General features: G+C 30.9%; 3 protein-coding genes across 4 annotated transcripts; 1 reads left to right on the top strand and 2 right to left on the bottom strand.

The window, feature by feature from the left end:
- The first annotated feature begins 4,239 nt into the window (after nt 1–4,239).
- On the top strand, nt 4,240–11,025 carry LOC141449000 (protein SHQ1 homolog). 2 transcript variants are annotated; one of them, XM_074117972.1, is made up of 10 exons: nt 4,240–4,516; nt 4,816–5,006; nt 5,333–5,475; nt 5,557–5,755; nt 5,856–6,064; nt 7,418–7,541; nt 7,624–7,784; nt 7,962–8,092; nt 8,777–8,939; nt 10,796–11,025. In XM_074117972.1, the coding sequence occupies exons 2-9, from the start codon at nt 4,907–4,909 to the stop codon at nt 8,889–8,891; spliced, it is 1,182 nt and encodes a 393-aa protein (XP_073974073.1). In that variant the 5' UTR covers nt 4,240–4,516; nt 4,816–4,906; the 3' UTR covers nt 8,892–8,939; nt 10,796–11,025. The 2 variants fall into 2 exon arrangements, with proteins under 2 accessions (XP_073974073.1, XP_073974072.1); XM_074117971.1 differs by having other exon boundaries at nt 4,452–4,742.
- LOC141449001 (uncharacterized) lies at nt 9,468–12,545 on the bottom strand. The gene is made up of 4 exons (XM_074117974.1): nt 12,382–12,545; nt 11,048–11,221; nt 10,784–10,928; nt 9,468–9,963 (listed from the first exon to the last, which is right to left on the bottom strand). Exons 1-4 carry the CDS (start codon nt 12,543–12,545, stop codon nt 9,535–9,537), a joined length of 912 nt encoding a protein of 303 aa, XP_073974075.1. The 3' UTR covers nt 9,468–9,534.
- On the bottom strand, nt 12,530–13,895 carry Polr2E (DNA-directed RNA polymerases I, II, and III subunit Rpb5). Its single transcript, XM_074117975.1, has one exon. The coding sequence runs from the start codon at nt 13,754–13,756 to the stop codon at nt 13,124–13,126; it is 633 nt and encodes a 210-aa protein (XP_073974076.1). The 5' UTR covers nt 13,757–13,895; the 3' UTR covers nt 12,530–13,123.
- Between the last annotated feature and the right edge of the window lie 4,798 nt (nt 13,896–18,693).

The raw sequence follows: 18,693 nt of genomic DNA, 5'->3' as shown, positions 1-18,693 counted from the left end.
ATTAAATGAAAAATTGTTGTTTTTGGTTACAAAAAACTAAATAACCCAGTGATTTATAAATTTATGGTAGTAAGTGAACTTCGCTAGAACAAGTTTAGTTCAAAAGTAAGATTGCAACGAAGAAGTAATTCAAGTTCAAATTTACTGCACAATGGTTTATAATGCTTCCAGTTCATTCAAAAAACTGATCCGTTTAAAAAATTCAATTTAATTTTTATTTTCTAATTTATAATTTTTCCTTTAATAAGGAATAAGTAAGATAAAAATGTACCTTTAGAAACGGTTGAGTTATCATTTGCATTTTTTTTGGATAGAACATTTTTTATTTCGAAATCAAATCTTATAAAAACTTTATTTCATTGAAAAATGATGATTTTCAGATTGAAAAAGCCAACCCTGTAAGTACTACTATCTGCAAAACAGTTCATCAAATGAAGTTGAAATGAAAAAGTCGTTGAGAAAACATCCAACGAAAATGTAAAAGCAACTTTTGTTATGAATCAATAACTAAAAAATATATATTTACTTACAGTTAATGAATTTTCAACTTTTATAAAAATAATGTAAGCTTAGTAGAAAAATAAAAACCTTAAATTACAAAAAAAAATTCTCTGCATACCTATTTTTTTTACATAGAATTAGTATTTAAATTCTTCTTTTTTTTAATATAATAAAACCCTAATACAACTGTCCTACCGGACAGTTTTAAAATTCAAAAAGGAGCGCTAAAAAACGTTTAAAACTAAAAAAGAGAAAGAAAATAGAAGTAATTTTAAAAATATATAAAAAATTAGTTCTAAAAAAATTCGTCAGAGAACGCAAAAAATTGAAAAGTTGAAAAATTAAAAAATTAGTTCTTAAAAAATCCATCAGAGAACGCGAAAGATTGAAAAAGTAAAAAATTAAAAAATTAGTTCTTAAAAAATCCATCAGAGAACGCGAAAGATTGAAAAAGTAAAAAATTAAAATTAGTTCTTTGAAAATCCGTCAGAGAACGCGAAAGATCGAAAAAGTAAAAAAGTAAAATTAGTTCTTAAAAAATCCGTCAGAGAGCACGAAAGATCGAAAAAGTAAAAAATTAAAATTAGTTCTTAAAAAATCCGTCAAAGAGCGCAACTTAACAAGAAAATTTATTATAGTAGTTCCTAAAATAACCACAGATAGCATTGATGTAGCCTTTTTATATATCGACAACAAATTTTCTTCAGTACGACTTGAGTGATGTAGGGGAACAGATCACTTTGTCGCTCGTCAATCCAAACATATTTTATCTAGTCTAACATTCACTTCTTTCCTTTAAAGAATCACGAATGTTTATCTAACATCCTTATCATAAATTGTATCAAAGTAACCATCTAATAAAAAAATTGAGCTGTATATTTTTATTTTATCTAGTCTAACACATTTCTCTCGTAAAGAATCAGGAATGTTTATCTAACATCTTTATCATATAATTGTATCATAGAAACCATTGTAATAAAAGTTTTTGAAACGCCCGCCCACCCTGCTAATTTCTGACTTATATAGCCTGCATGTATTTTTGAACACTCGACAATGAAAAAACGTTTTTGCATTTTTCTCAACAGAAAAAAACTTATTTTATCTCACTTCCGGTATCATTAATTAACACTTACCTAATGCCATCTAATTGCCATAATGCCTTATTTAAAAAAAACACAGAGAAAGAGTAATTCAAAGAAAATGAAAAAAATGAGTAACAAATCAACTTTAGTTCATCCTTCTCACCCAGGAAGCGGTACAATCACTGTTTATACGAACATTTTTCCAGAACCCTTCTTCTTTTATCTCAATACTCAAAATGGTAAGTTAGTTTTACTTCTTCCCTTCTCTAGTCTAGGCTCTTACGGCCATTTATAACCTTATTTTTAGGTTTTCCTTACACTTTCTTCTTATTTCCACCCTCATTTTGGGAAATGAATACAATATTATTGTTTCTATTTGTTATATTTCAATTTTGTCACATTAATAGGAAAAATACATACAATTTTAATAAAATTATTAATTGCTTTTTTATTTTTTAAGAATATACACATTATTACAATACATTTTTATTGACTCTTTACAAACATTTGAAACAGATTATTTTGTTAATAAATAAATATTATAGCTTGGTTTAACGTTTTTATTTTACAAATAAAACATGCAACTTTTAATCATCATCATAGCAACTCAACAGATCTATACCTTATACTCACATTTAATCTTTTTGGTGACTCTCTAGACCTGTACGTGACTACCATACAATCACAATGAACTATGTTGGTAGAATGTCAAAAAAACATGCGTATTAAATATAACTACATAATACTTATTTTATTATTTAATTACTAACAAAATATGTTTATGTTCATTGGATAGATGTTATACGTTTTATTTTACTTGGGTTTTTTTAATAAATAGACACGCAAAGACCTCTCCGGTATCAGCGGTAATAAATTCTAAAATCAACATTATTTAATGCAATTAAAATTAAGGGTTTACTGAGTAATGTCTTAAAAGAAAGTGAAAGTGGAGAATTGCATCATTTAATACAGCGACAGTGAATACTGTGCTTTCTAGTGGCGGTTGCAGGAACTACAGAAAAAGTGTAGTTCCATAAATCGCCGCTAGGTAGCATGCAAATGTACTTTTGCACGTTTATTGGGTAACTCATCGACCTCAATATTCACTGACTGAGGCAAAAAAAGTGGCCACCCTTCAGTATGTGTTCTTATTTCCAATCAATTTGTTATTTGTTTATTTGTTTCTACATACTTTTAGAATAAATAACAGGCCACTTTTTTTATAAGTATCTTTACTTAGAAATATTAAAGGTAAATAATAACAAGTGGTATTCTAAAAAAAAAAAAAAATTAAGTAATTTGAAATTAACAAAATGTTAATTTACCAATTAATAGGGTGTGTTTTATTTACACGCCTCTTGCGTTTATTACAGCTTGCATTCGACGGAGCATTGACCTAAAAAGAATTTGAATAATTTCCTGAGGGATATTTTCATATTCTTCCGTTAGCGCAACCCTTAATTCCCGAAGCGAATCTGCTAATGTTGGACCGTTGGATGTCTCTTAATTCGTCTTGACAACTCGTTCCATAGATTTTTCAATACGGTTTAGATCTGGGCTACATAAACGAAAACTTCTCGCCAACGTACGGTACGAATGGGACTACAGCCTCCGAAATGTAGCTAACTGCTTGCAGATCAAAAACTAGAATACATAAAATAAAAAAACTAGTTTTGCAATTAACAGTGTGCAACTGTAATATTCAGACTAAGTAAGCATAACTTTTATAATTTATAGTTTGGGGTGAAAAAGATCATAAACACTTTAAAAAATATAGTTAAAGAACATATCTTCTTACGACTTGAGTCAATTATGTTAAATGATAAACAATTAGGAAGGTTAAGAGTTATCAAACTTAATTTTGGTAATGTGATTCTGATTCGCTGTTACCTTATAACCCGAGAGATTAAAATGTAAATATAAAATAAAGAAATATTTTTATATTTACATTTGAATTTGGCGGGTTATATGGTAACAGCGAATCAGAATCACTTCGAATTAGACCACACCTCCGGGCGCTATTCTTTACATTTACCAAAAAAGAAAAAAAAACTTCATTCAAACATCAGTAAATACATATATTCAAATTTAATTCTCACTATTGTGATACTACTATAAACGTTAGACTTTTGAGTTTCAAGAAAACTTATTTTCAAATACACTAAGCCATTCTGCTTTCAATTTTCTTGAAAAAAGTTTATAAGTTTAGTTCAAAATGATTTACTAATTCTACTCCACTAATGGTCCTATCACGTACGACAATTCACTCTGGAACTCAGCACTTGCTGGCTTACTAAGTGAGGAAGGTTATTCACGTGCAAATGTGTACTATAAGTTTTCTTTTTAATAAATGATCTTCATTATGTAGTATTATTATAGGGGTTATTTTCTGTTAAATTAAAATAATTTACGCTCTCATTCTTCAGAAATAATTTTCTAATAACAACTTCACTTTTTTTAGAAAAAAATTAGTAAATGAATGTCTACTTTATTTTCCGTTCAAATCAACATTAGACCTTACACATGGTGTTGAAAATAAACAAAATAAATAAAGAAATAAATATTGTTTTATAATTATTGATTATCCTCTAAAAATTCTTGGAACTAATGCCCCCACCAAGCATCATTATTTTTCCTTGCCAGGATTTTTATGATGGTGTGTGTTGATTTTACGAGTTAGAATATGTCAGTAACCCCTAAATGAACGACTCATGTCAGTTAAAAATTGTATTTTAGTGTAACATCTAAGTAACTTCATATTAATTATTTTCATTTTAATTTGCCTTCATTTTTTGGGCGGAATCACTTTTTTTTTAAAGTGGGTTTTGAATCAATCCGTTCCACCATTGGATTCATTCCAGTGGACCGTGTCCGCTCAAGTAGCCCATCACTAATTTGTCAGCTTAACCTAGCCATGTAGTTGTAGGTACTAGGTAGGTAACAACAACAACCACTTTTTGGCTGTGTGAACTATATTTGTGCGAAATAGTATTCAGTTGTTAATGAAAAAGCAAATATGTTGACCCCTAATTTTAATCTTTCTCAAACCGAAAGAGAAATCTGTCTTGTTATTAGAGCACCTTTAGCTAATATTGCTAAAACTGAATTAGTCGTTAATCGTAATTTAATATTTTTTTACTCATCTCCATATTATTTAAGGTAGGAATGAAGTATCAATTACTAAATAGTGAAAACTGGTGGAAATTATTTCTATATTCTAATTTTTATGCAGGTTACATTTGCCAGGAGAGCTTGTTGATGATGAAAACCAGACAGGAAAATATGATAGTGATAAAGGAGAATTTACATTTATTCTGAAGAAAATGGATGAAAACCAGCATTTTGAGGATTTAGATTTGATAGGAAAATTGTTAGCACCTACAAAAAAACATCAAGCTAGGCCTGATATTCAAATGTGTGAAGGTTTGATAAGAGTGATTATTAATAATGTTTAGGACGTTAACAATCAGCTTTTAACTAGAAATCAACAGTTTTGACAACCGTGCAAAAATACTCTTGTCAAAACATTGTAACGTAAAATAATGTCTTAGAAATTAATATTTTCTATATCCATCAAGTAACGTAAACTTCAGCTTCACAAGATTTTTATCTTAAAACTAACTAGAAAACCTGTTGTGAGTTAGAAAAGTAAAAAATATTTTCTCACAATTTTCCTGATAATAGAAATCTATACCTTGTTACTTTAGTCACTGTAAAACAATTGTGTATTAAATCTGCTTCTGTTTCAGTTGTGCAATCTTCTGATCCTGAAAGTTGCTCGGAAGATGGTGAAGACTGGTATTTAGAGCAGGAAATTTTAGAAGAAGATAGTTTTGATCTTCCGAAATATGGCTTTGCAAATAAAACTCAAGGAATGGGAAGAGAGTTGCGCGTTAGTAGATTCATTTTCATTGATTTAGTAAATTACTTTTCCTAAATTGATTTTTGATTGATAAAATCGGTATAATTTTAGATGGAGTTTTATGAAGTGTTGGACTTGAAAGAAGTTGAAAAAACACCTACAAATGAAAGATGTTTGCTTCGTGAAGCTGAAGAACAAATGAAATTTAGCGAAGAACATTATATGGCGGATATGATGGAACCTCAAGGTTTAGGAGAGTTGTTGGATTATGACCCTCCTTGGGAAAATAATATTTTAATTAAGAAAGAAGGTAAATTAAAAACTGCTTGCAATAATGTAGAAAAGTTGTTTTCGAAATAATAAAGTTATAGTCCTGTTTAAAGTAATCATGTTATGTATTTATATTTTAGTGGTATTGACTGATGAAGAAAGAGAGTATTTGAAAACATTAGGAAATAAAGATTATTTAATAGATTCTAAAGAAAGGAGAATTGCATTGCTTTCGTTGGTTGATATTTTGTACGCATACGCTTACAATCACAGAACAACTCTTGGTGAATCAACCGTTGAGTCTGCATGGACAATAAACAAACTTAGCTCTACTTTATCATGGTTGCAGGTAGTTAGTTATTTACAATTTTTCACCGATGTAGTTTTTGACCACTTCATCTTTTGCATAATTTAATTAAGTTTAAACGTAATTCTTTCCATTCTTTGTACTAATACATAACTGTCTAACTTCCATGTCCTTTATTTCAACAATATTATCATTAAGTTCTGTTTCTTTAATTAACTTAAAAATTCAGCAAGGTACAAATGTTAAAGATTACTTCTAATTTGTCGGAGTGTATAAATAAAAATATTACAGATAGCAGATATAAGTTAATTTCAACTTAACACTATCAATAATATTTGAGCTCTTTCTTAAGTATTTGTTTTTAAGCGATCTTAACCATTTACATAGTAAGATAGAATGACAATAGGAGACTTTCTGACGGGTCAACCCCCTGTTTACTTCAGACTCTCTAAAGTCTACAGAAATTATGAGAAATTTAAAACATTTAAAAAGGCACCAGCAACGTATGTTTGAAAAAGATTTGCACAACTCAGAAATGTCTAGTTCCGGATTGGAAAAAAGCTCGTTTCAATCCATACTTTCTTGATCCAACCAATTACGCCCAATATTAGAGCTTTAAGGGTAGATAAGCAAGTCCAACTTTTTAAGCACCAATAGAAGATCTTGTCACTCCACTGGCCCTTTTTATTACTACCTCTTAAGAAATTGTGGCCGATAAAAAAGGCTATATATTGCTCTTGCTCTAACCTTCCTGAGATTTCTCTTACAGTTTTTCTTTCATAATATGTTACAAACATCTTCTACATTAGTGTAGTATATTGAAAATTGTGTCCCTTAAAAAGCATCTAGGCCCTAAATTCCCTAAATTTGTACTCCAGACAAGATGTTAAGTTCTATAAAATCGCTTGCATCTTGAAATATTCCTCTAAAAAACATTTATAAGTCCAAGTTCTATTAGGAAGTGATCCTTCCTCTCTCAGGTGAAAAAATCTAATCAACCACAATAGTTGTATGATTTACCTTTTCCTATTAATATTGCGTAAACGTTTCAAACGATTTTATAATTTTAATCTCATTGTGCGGGCAAGCCTGCTAGCTTATTTTGTTTGTGAGCAACATATAGGGGTTAGAGGAGGTACCTAAACCTTAATCGTTAACACCACCAGCCGATATAAGTTAAAATTAAGTATCAATAAAAATTTCTAGTATGAAATAAATTTTGCATATTTGAGACAGAAACGTTTATATTTGGAGGCAGTATTTTGTTGCACACCATTTATTGTTAGAGTACTAGTAGGGATTAAATCGTCGAAATTTGTTTTAATTTAGTAATGAGTTTCTTAAACTAGTATAACTTTATGTTATATATATATTTAAATAATGTTTATGTCCTAGAGTTTCGAGTGTATGAAGGATGTGAAAGTTGCCTGTATCAGAAGATCGTTAATATACCCACTACATCGTAACTGGATCTTAAGTACAACTGTTATGGAGGATACATTAAATATATTGAAATTAGGTATATAAACAATTATAGTTAGAATTGCACACAACTCGTTTCAACAGAAACTACTTAAAAATTCCATTTCATTATGCTTTAGGTCGAAGGCAGATTTTAAAATGCTTAATTGAAATTCACAAATTATTTAACGCAAGCGAACCACGCTATTTATTAAATCAATTATTTATCACTGATTATTGTATTTGGTTGCAAAAGATTTCGGAAAAAAGGATAATTCATTTAATGCAGTATTTCAAAGAGGTAAATTTGTTGCTCAACGTTGGAATTGAATGATTAATATCTATCTACCTGTCTGTTGGAGTTCAGTTTAGTTTATTTTATTATAGTTATTATTATATATTATATTTTATTATTATATATGTATATTTTATATATTATATAAAGCTAAATTAAGCCTAAAATATATTCCTTTTTTAGGCAAAACTTTGTAAGAATGATATTAGATTAGATCTAGAAACTCTTGAAGCTGTTGCATTAATGGTTGAAAAAGAAGAACTAGATAGAATGACTCATCAGATGACTATGAAAATTGACAATATAACTGTTGGGTAAGTGTTATTCGCTAGCAAGGGGTAATTTCTGCCATACATATTTAAAATTAAGGCGCCTCAACATCTGAGGACAATGGTACTGACAGTTTTTTCGTGCACCGACGGTTACCGGGGACAGAGTTCACTGTAACAGGCAGCATTTCAATCAATGGAGTGAACTCCTAGGAAGAGAAAATCTAAAGGCAGGCATCTGGATTTAGGTCCGGGTTATATACGTTGAAATCTAATCTGATCTGATGTCTTTCCTTTTCATAATAAATACCATGTCTATTTTGAAATGATCTTTTACCGATGAATTAAAAGAAATACATGGGTCCGAGGTTCTTGTTAAATGAAAAATGTAATATGATGAAATCTCGATTATTGTAGGAAGTATTAATTGTCTTATTATTTGGAGTTTGAATGATATCTACCTTGCTCCTGCATAGTGTAAGTGCTCTTAAATTTTATGACTATTCGCTTGGTTATCCAAAATTTTATCTACCGGCTAAAGCTAAGGTATCCTTTCTGCCTCAAATTGCATAGTATTAGAATGCAACAGAGGTTTAATTAATTATAATATAAACAAGGATTCTTTAAGTAAATCATTTGCAAGAAGTGCTTTCTTTTAGGAATGTAAATTTCAATTTATATTTCACATTCAGTAATTACTTTTTTCTTTTTTTTTTTTCATTTAATCAGTTCCGATGATACAGAAGATTCTGAATTAGATTCAGACACTACCACTTCATCTTCTAGCTGTTCTTCATGTGAGGAATCATCCGCCGAAGAGGAAGACGAATCTGAATCAGATTAATTCTCAACCACTTTGACATATGGATTGTTGCTGAGTGTTGACAAAGAGGTATATTAAAATCGGGCACCAATTTTTTCCAGATATTGCAAATTTTTTAGCTCTGGTTTTGAATAGCCTTTAGTAATAACCAATAGTAATGACATACATAAATTGATTAAATTTTAAAAAACAAAACGAAGTGTATTATAAAAACAAAAATTTTATTTTAAGCGAAGTGCGTTTTCTCCGATATTATTGTGCTGCTTTGGTAACCAACATGTTACCCATTTTCTCATGATATATATATATCTTGACTTTCGTGTTCGATCTTCTTTTTTACTGGCTGATTTTGGGATGCTATCTAAAAATTTTAGGTAACCTTTAAAAAATCACGTTGTGTTTAGAGGATAGAAGCTACAGTCAGAGATATCTGCTTAAAAGTTTTAAAAAGTTACATTATAAATCTAAATACATTTTATGGTCACTAGTAGGCAATCATATCTTGCAGGACATTTCCTTTAAGGGAATCCGAAGTCAAATTAGATCAGAAAATTTCTTGCTTTGATTAAAGGAGAACTATAATGACTAATACCAAAATTTTATTGAAATCGTTGAGTGTTGCGATTATATATTTTTTACTTTTCATTACTTTTTATTAGAACTTCTAAACATGAGGAATCCAATACAGAATTTTAAAATAATGTGACCATAATCTATCTTTATTCATAGTTTCATTCTTTTGATGGGAGTTTTTCGCAATCAGTTCACTGTGATCGTTGTTCTCATTAACTGGATTAACTGATACTAGTTCATCTGTTTTAGTTTTAGAAAGATTATTACTTTTTATTTCTTGATTTAGTTCAGTCAGAAAAAAATCTTCCTTTTCATCTTCTGGATGGTAATGATACGACGGGTCACCGGCTAGTATTTCTATGTGTTCGTAGATCTTTGGATCCCCACGATGAGTATGTGGTTGTTTGTATATGATTCTCATTGGTATAATATTATCATCTTCTGAAATTAATGCTTTATTGAGTAATTGTTTCCCTTTTATTGCTGGATATTGTATAACTGCGGTTCCATCAATGTTATCCTGAAAGTTGATCAAATCTGTTAATTAAAGAATGTGTGTAAAGAAAATGATAAAGTAAAGAAAAACGGAGTATACTGTAAAAGACGCTTATACTTTAGTCCAATCAAAGTATTGAGCTATAAGTTTGACTTACCCAATCACAACAATTAAACCCAAGTTCAAGTCGTAACTAAGGGAAGTTCATGTTAAAAAAATAGATAGAATTGATCTCCTAATAGAATAGTTGAAAATTGAACATAGCTCGTTAGAAAAATTGCCGAGATTCATAAATGTATTATCTCGAACTAAGAAACTCTGAATTGCTTACACTGGATACTGTAAAAACATTCCACATCATTATGTTATTTCGGTTGAAAATGTAGACAAAATTTCGGCAACACTTTAATTTCCTTCAAGGTAAATAAGTCTTTCGGGTTAAAATATTCATTTTAAAGAAATATATTTCAGTTAAAAAAAAAAATCGAGAGAAGCATAAGCAAAACTTAATGGTTTTCAAAAATCACATTTTCAACTGATTTTAAAATGTAATTTCCTAAGAGTGTTGGTTATAAATATTTTTTCAAAACTAAAAAATGTAAATCTCATTTTAATAAAAAAGAAGAAGCTATATTGCAAATTGCTTATGATGATCCATATTTCTGAGTAGCAAATAATGATCAAAATATACAAGCGGATGTCCCCAATTTAGCTGTCGGCTAAAGAAAAGCAAAAAATAATAACAATAATAAAGGGGAGGTAGAGTTATTTTGTTCATTTCTTGAGAAAAGATTTAACTTTTACAATTTACATACCTATTAGATTGGATTGTTTAAGTACAAACCTTCTCTTGTAGGGATGGTCCCGGAACAGAAGAGGAGCAGGCACCGCAGGGATCAGAATGGTATGTCGAGAGAATAGCTGCTTTTACAAATGGAAGTTTGAATAGTGACCAAGGCATTATTACCTCGTATGCCAATCTGTTGCATCTACCATTGAAATTGTACTACTTTTATTTTTTGAAAATGTACAGATCCTGTTTTATGTATATAATGCATATTAAATTTATATATATGAGTAAAACAACTAATTTATTTAACTTAACTACCTGTCTACGATAAAAACGTGACTGTTATGTTGACCTAAAGCTGACCAAATCCTTCCTGAATCAACAGAAATTCCTGGTGCTAGAGTTGATACTTTTACAGGTTTAGAGTTAATAGCTATCACTGGATTAATAACTATTCCTCGAGACAACATATCTGATTGAAGTGTTGGTAAACTAAATATCATTTAAAAATTATTATTTAAAATGAAATTTTACAGTCTAATTGATTTGAACTTCTAAAAGTACAGAGAATATTTTTAAAAAATTAGGCCTAAAAACTCCCATATCGTTCATCCATATCTAAAAAAAGTGAAGATTAAGCCTTTTTGAAACTAAAAGTTTTCAGTGAAAAGGTTCAAAATACACTACCTTCGAAAAGTAAGGAGTGTAAGGCAGTATCCGCCTGCGTTCTTTCACTTTCGGATGCCGTTCGTCTGTGCAATCATCAAGGAGGAAGGGATTTCTATTGATTGAAAAGTGTGGGTTTCGGAACAAAATAGAAAGGAGTGTAGCAGAAATGCGTATTTGAATAATTTAACAGCTAATGGGATTCTAATTTAAAAACTATAAACATTATTGAACCATATGAAGCAGGTAATTAGGGTGATATTAAAATTATTGTTTTTAATGCTTTTTAAGGATATGGTTTACAAACCATGGAGTCCGTTCCAGCTGTCTTATCTCATATTTCCGCCAGGTACTTGTCCTGCTGATACCATTTCTCGATTTGTAATCGAATTTCCAGCATAACTTTCAATTTTACGAAGTTATTAAGGGGAATAGTTGAATCGGCCAGATTTCACGATTCGCACCCATCACAGAGATCGCATGATTTATTTTTCATACTTTGCTTTCTCGCTCACTAGAATTGCCGTTTAGGTTGACTTGTTGGCATGTAATTTTTTAAAAAAGAAATAGGAAGTATTCATATTCATGGCGATTAGTAGAGGGATAATTTCATGTAGTTTTATCTTACGCTTCATACACTTCTTTCCTTAGTTGTGAAATGAAGTTATCGATGTTCTCTGATCCTGTCTTTTTTGCACAAGTGCATGTCGTCATATTCTAGTAAAGTTTTATCATCACTTGACAAGCATGTCCATAGGAAAATTAATACCAATGGAACTCGTTAGTCAAAAAAGCGGTCATTACACATCTTTTTTTTATGCATTTAATTTACTAGCGCCCAAACGAAATATTTTCACAACAGGAATTTCATTAAATGAAGTACGGTTCATAGAAGGTAATGTTAACAAGGAAAGCTTAATAAAAAAGTTAATTTTATATTCATCTTTTGTTTCTTATTAGGCTTCAATTGGTTTCGCTATACTTACTATTTTGCTTCATGGTAACAAGAATCACATTTCTCATCCATCATATAAATCACATTTACTACGTCCTTTACAATAAGGTCCGTCTTTACATTTATTACTGTACAGGGTTCTTGTGCTAGAATATAATTCAAGAAAAATAAAACTACAATCACTTTTAGAACCATTTTAATATTCTATCTTTTATCTGATGTAATAACTGAATCAACCTTTTCATAAAAATATGCAATGTACCTTGACCTATCAGTATCAAGACATATTATCTTCATCGCCGACAATACGACATTCTATGCGATTACAGAAGCTGTATTTAAAACTGTTAACTTTGAATGTTTCTAACCAGTCTACCCAAAGATATTGTTTTAAACGTAAGAATTCAATGTAAGATGTTAAAAGAAACGACGAATGACATTTCCCTAGAAGTATTAATTGTTAAATTTATATTTTACAGATTAAATTTTATAGTTTTCAAAAAGCTTTAAAATAATGTTTGAAATGAGACAAAACAACGTTTACATATAAATGTATATATATATGTTAAATTATAAATAACCAGCTATTTTACAAAAATATCAAAACTTTCGACAGTATTTTAAGATAGACAACGTACTTACATTTTTTCTAAACCAGAAATTCTTGGATTTTATTTAATCAATGAGATGAGAGGATCAAACTTTAAACAAGAACACGGTTTTTAGAAAGTATCTTATAAAAGTAGTAAATAAAATCTTACAATTACACACCATCAGCAAACTAGTCTGTATGAAATATATCTTCCAGCCGTTTCAGAAGACCTAATAATTTTGACACACTGTCCTCTCTTCAGTCCAAAATACCTTGCTACAGGATCACCAGCTTGGATTCTCATCAATTGATTTTCCTTCAACTTGTATCTAGCTAACAATTCTTGTTTTTCCTCTGGTGTTAGAACAACATGCTCTGGGACTAATTCATGTTCAGTTATGTTTATTAACAATTCTGATTCAAGGAACTGTTCTAATATATATTTGGGTGCCATATCAACTAGAGATTGTTTAGCAGATGGAGTCATACCTTGCTGGACGACAATTATAGCTCTGTGAATGTTTTCTTCTTGCATCCTCTGACAATACGTTTTAATAGTTTTTATACCGATTTTTGGTTCATCTGGAAAGAAGACGAACATCTGATCTGTTGGATCATCATTGTGGGCAACAAGCACAATTAAATCTCCCCTCGCAGGTCTTTTTTCACTTGGTTTGTTTCCAAACTGTTCTTTAAATTGATCTAATGTTTGGTCCAATTCATCTTGTGTTACTAGATAACCACGATCGTGACACAATTGCATTACTGTTTTTCTAATCCTCCAGAGCTTGTAAGTTTCTTGCTCATCATCCATTTCAGTATTTTACTTAAACTAAGTGTGAAAATTTATAAAACAGAACAACAAAGGTAACACCAGGTTATTAACAAAATCACAAATGCAGAGGCGTGAGGCAACACTACTTTAACCTGAAACGATACAAAGCGAAGGCGCGCTCTATCAAACTACGAATTGGTTTTATAGCAAATAGTTCTACAAGCAGGCGATAGAAAGCAGGAAAGTCTGAATAATAAATAGCTTTGCGGATTTTTTGATATTTGGATTATCTGGAAAAAAAACTTTTTATATAATGGACCTCCATACTGCCAACAAGCACTATAGTCTCTTGCATTAGACATATGTTCAGAACAATCAAATATCAATTTTTGTGATTTTTATTATTTAAATATCTTGTTATGTACTCAGAAGAAATAATTTATTTCAATTTACATCCAATAATTCAAGGGGAACGCCAATTTACTTTTTTAGTATTATTATGGGAAATCAAATATTGGTTCCCATTTTTCATGCCTCACTGACAAATGAGCCGCAGAAATTCTTGTAGGCAAACTAAACTGCTATATATATAAATAATACACTCACAATACTCACTCAGTCTCCATCAATTTCGTTGCCATTCAGTTAGGATGGATAAATGTCATTGAAAGTATTTTTAATATGCCAGATAAATCCAAACATTATAACTAAGATGGTATCTCAGCATTGGTTATTCCAAGTAACACAACTTCACAAAAAATACAAAAATAGATTGAAAACTCTCCAAAAAGAGTTGAATAATTTTTTTAACTATCTCAGAAAAGTTCATGTAAGAGAAGAGGAGAGTCCGCTTTCCTCAAAAAAGCTGCCAATGAAATTATGACCTATTCTATTACATTAGGAGGTGAAATATTTGACATAAGTTCCAATTTAAAGAAAATCGCGCGACCAGAAGTGAGAATTTTATATCAAATAGTTTACAAGCAGACGATAGAAAGCAGGAAGTCAGTATTCTAATTACTGTTAATTTTCAAGATTTTCTTTATAATGAGCTCAGTGCTAACTTTAATCAACTTTATTTAAACATCGTTCAATGGTTTTATATCATAAAAATTATATAACAAAAAAAAAATTGTTGTGGGAAGTTGAAATCTCTGCTAGTCTAAAATTTGTTGTAAACCGGGTAGCAGAAATGATGTCACGTTTCCAATGTTGATGGATTTTTGTCCTTTATTTTTTAAATTAGCATTGCTTGTATTTTATGTTGTAGAACTTCTTTTAAGCAGAACTACATAACAGTTCCTAATAAAGATAAATAACGAATAAAATGTTTTTAAACTTGATAGACAATAAAAATTCAACCCTCTCTCTTCCTGGCCAATTCTTCACTTGAGATCCCTTTAATATTACCCCTCCAACGTTTCTTTGGTCTGGATCTCGTCTTTCTTCCTCTCGGCTCCCATTTCAGAGTTTTGGAGTTCAGTTCTCTTGACTGCTGTCCAGAAGGCAAGGTGCGCGCACTACCACTCTACACCTTACCTTGGAATTCTTTAATTTTTCATTAATTTTTTTCTTGGTCTCAGTTACACCCACAGAAAATCCTCTAAGGTGTATTTTCTTTTTTCCACTGCACTGCAGAAAACAGTAAAGTTTCGAAAGAGGGTAATATACGCATCACTACCCTGAGGTAGTTAGAGGTGATAGTCAGAAGCGGAGGATAGAGGGCACTCCCTCTAACCTTCCCTAGCGTGGTTATACTCCACATACCGCAGTGCTGATTCTTCTTTCTTCTATTCTTTTTCTTCTCTCTTAGTATTCTAATCTTTTTTTTTTTTAGAACCACTACAAAGCCTAATTTTAATTTTTTAAACAAATCACTCCTATTCAGAGTGCCTTAAACCCGATTGATCCCCCGCCAACATAAAATAGTTTTTTGTTTGTTTAACTGGTCGTTCACTCTCCTCTCTCTCTTCCAGTTGACCAAACTATTATTTCTTTTCTGTCCCACAACAAAATATTCGATTGAAAAAACAAAATTCTTTTTCTAAAAAAAGAAAATTTGATGGAATATAAATTAAATTATAACAACCAACTTTATATTTTCTTTTAAATTACTTGGAAATTACGCTCATTTTTGAGCAAAGCTCCTCTTAGTTTCTTCCCTTTTATCCCTTTTTGTAAAGTTAAGAATATTCAAGAGTTACTTGACAGCATTGAAGATTCTTCTTGGCGAGGAAACAAGTTTGTGAACCGAGTATCAGACAAAGAACAGTGTATCTCTGATATGCTAGTCTCTTAAGAGGCATGCTACTTTTGAAAATAAACATCATTCCACTATATTTCTACCAACTCAAAGTGATGCGTATATTACCCTCTTTCGAAATGCGGTCCTTGAATGAAATAATCTGGCCCAAGTAGACAATCTTGTTACCAAATTTAATTTTTCCCCTTCCAAATATGTATCGTTCTTATGACTCTCCGTTCATCATAATAACTGTCTTATGAGGGTTTATGGATAGACCAACTTCCTTACTTTCCATCTCTCTGATAATTCTGGCAAGCTCTTCTGAGAATCTGGCAAAAATAAGTATTTCATCCGCAAAACGCAGATTCATTATATTGCTCTGCAAATGCTAATCCTTCAATCTAACTTTCCAGTTTCTGCCCCTAAACACTTGTATCAATATGTAGTTGAATGCACTTGATGTCAGTGGATTATCCTGTTTGACTCTTCTTTCCAAGGCGAAATAGTCTCCTGGTCTCTCCAACACTATCCTGGCTTGACTGTGCCTGCACCAATTTCGCCCTATAATTACCTTTATCTTGTAGCTAACACCTTGATTTCTTAAACTCTCATAAATATAATGTTTTATAGAATCAAATGCTTTGATACAGTCGACCAATGCCATATACATATGTAGCTAACTGGTATTGTTTTATTTTCTCTAAGAGCTGGTTCACTACCTAGAGATGACTGTCGAAAATCAATTTCTAAAGCCTGTCTGCTCCGCTGGTTGATTGCTTTCTAAAATACTTTTCAGTCAAATTTGAATAACTAGAAAATATTTTACCAATGAATTTCTGATAATGAAATTACAAAACATTAAATACGAAAATTACCTTAAATTTCTTGTTCGGTTATTGTCCCCCCCCCCCTGTAAATACATTAAAACTGTCCGGTAGGACAGTAATTGAATGTAGGTGACAACAAATTGTAAGTCAAGTCTTACTTTTTTATGTTTATGTTTACATGTTTTTATGTTTATGTAGAGTTTTTGCAAAGACAATCTTCTAATGTTAACAAGTGCTGACATTACCAATTTTCTTTCCAAACATACCACTTAATATATGCGAACAACCTTTGTTAATAATTATATAGTGTTGCTGCAAATAGAAGGGAAACATTTTATCAGCCCCAACTCTGAATGGGATGATGTATACAGTGTACTTGACAGCAAGGTCGACAATTACTAATAGCTTTGTACCATGCTTTCTCTACATCCCATTAACCTGCAATTCTGCAAGCTACAGCCTCCATCGCACACAACATGCTACTTCTCTAATAGCTTTGTCTCTTTCTCGGCGTTACCTGTACTCTTGACTTCAATACTATATATCCCCTCTTCCACCGTCACTGCCACCAGTACTAATCTATGTTCTACGAAACCAACTTCCTTTACCACTTATATAATATAACATTCATTTACTTAGAATTTAATTAGAATTAGTGTAGACAATATCTTTCACTAAATACTATATCTTCAATACAGTCCTTCAGTTATCTTCAATTCTGAAGCCGTATTTTCTCAAAAATAATTATCATTTACCACCATTAAGAAACTATATCGCAAAATTTATTGCATTTGAATGATAGAGGAGGCGAAGACTGTACGAAGGGATTAGAGCAATTAGAGACAGCAGTATAGAGCTTGTGATATTTTGCCTTGGCAAGTTGTTGTACGAATGGGATGTTGATGTCATTATAAAGAGTAAGGTTTGTCCCGTAGAAAGGAGCATCAACTATCTGTCTGTATATTTGTACAGGATGGACCCCACGGCTATATTCCGTAAGGCCATCTAGAATACACACCCGCACAAATATTTGAATTTGAAAAACAATTTGGTGAGTCTGTATGGGCCTTAAATCACATACTTCCGGAGAAAACTCCAAACCGAAATTCTACGCGATCCCAAAACCATCTCTTAATTGGAAGAGAAAGTAAAAAAAAGAGAAACTCTAACTTAATTAATGAAATAAAATTATCAAATTTAAAATGAAATTCATTAACACTTAGAGAAATAGTAACACTGTAAAATTTTCGCACAAATGAAGTGAATAATTATCCCAAAGTATTTCTAGAAAAATAAAAAATTAAACTCTTGGACTCTTTAAAATTAATGTAAGAATTCTTGAGAAAATGTCTAAGCGGATAAGGATTCATTAATCTTTAATTTTAACTTTATCCTCGGGCCTCTTGTTTCCCTTATTTTAATTAATAATTTAACTTCTGCGAGAGTAGTTAATGAATAAACTTGATGTAGTAAACTTTATTCCAGTTTTTCACATCAGTTGAAAACTTTTTACTGTGCTGCAAGATGCTTAACGCAATCAGGAAGAAAAATCAGAATAAATGGAAAGTAATAAAGCTATTAGAAAACAAAACAAAAATAGTGGCCCTAATAATCGAGACAATTTCACTTCTTGAAAATCACTTCTTCTTTTTTCTTTTCTAACTTCCTCCAAGATTTTTAGAAAAACTTTTTAACAAGGACATTTCTTTCTTTGTAAGTCAAATTGATGAGTTATTAACAATATTATTTTTAAGATATCGTCCTTAATATATTAATTCTTCTTCCCAAGTATTTTCTGTACTTCTAGATTTCCACGTAACTTTTCATGACTAAAGATGTTCGATTCTTTATTTACTCTCTCTTGTTATTTCATACCCTGCCACAGCGTTGCAAAGAATAAACAT

The sequence above is a fragment of the Rhodnius prolixus genome, unplaced genomic scaffold (genome assembly GCF_049639745.1).
Source record: "Rhodnius prolixus isolate KJV_2025 unplaced genomic scaffold, Rpr scaffold_2, whole genome shotgun sequence".
In the NCBI taxonomy this organism is placed as follows: Eukaryota; Metazoa; Arthropoda; class Insecta; order Hemiptera; family Reduviidae; genus Rhodnius; species Rhodnius prolixus.
This window is presented reverse-complemented; position numbering and strand designations above follow the sequence as displayed.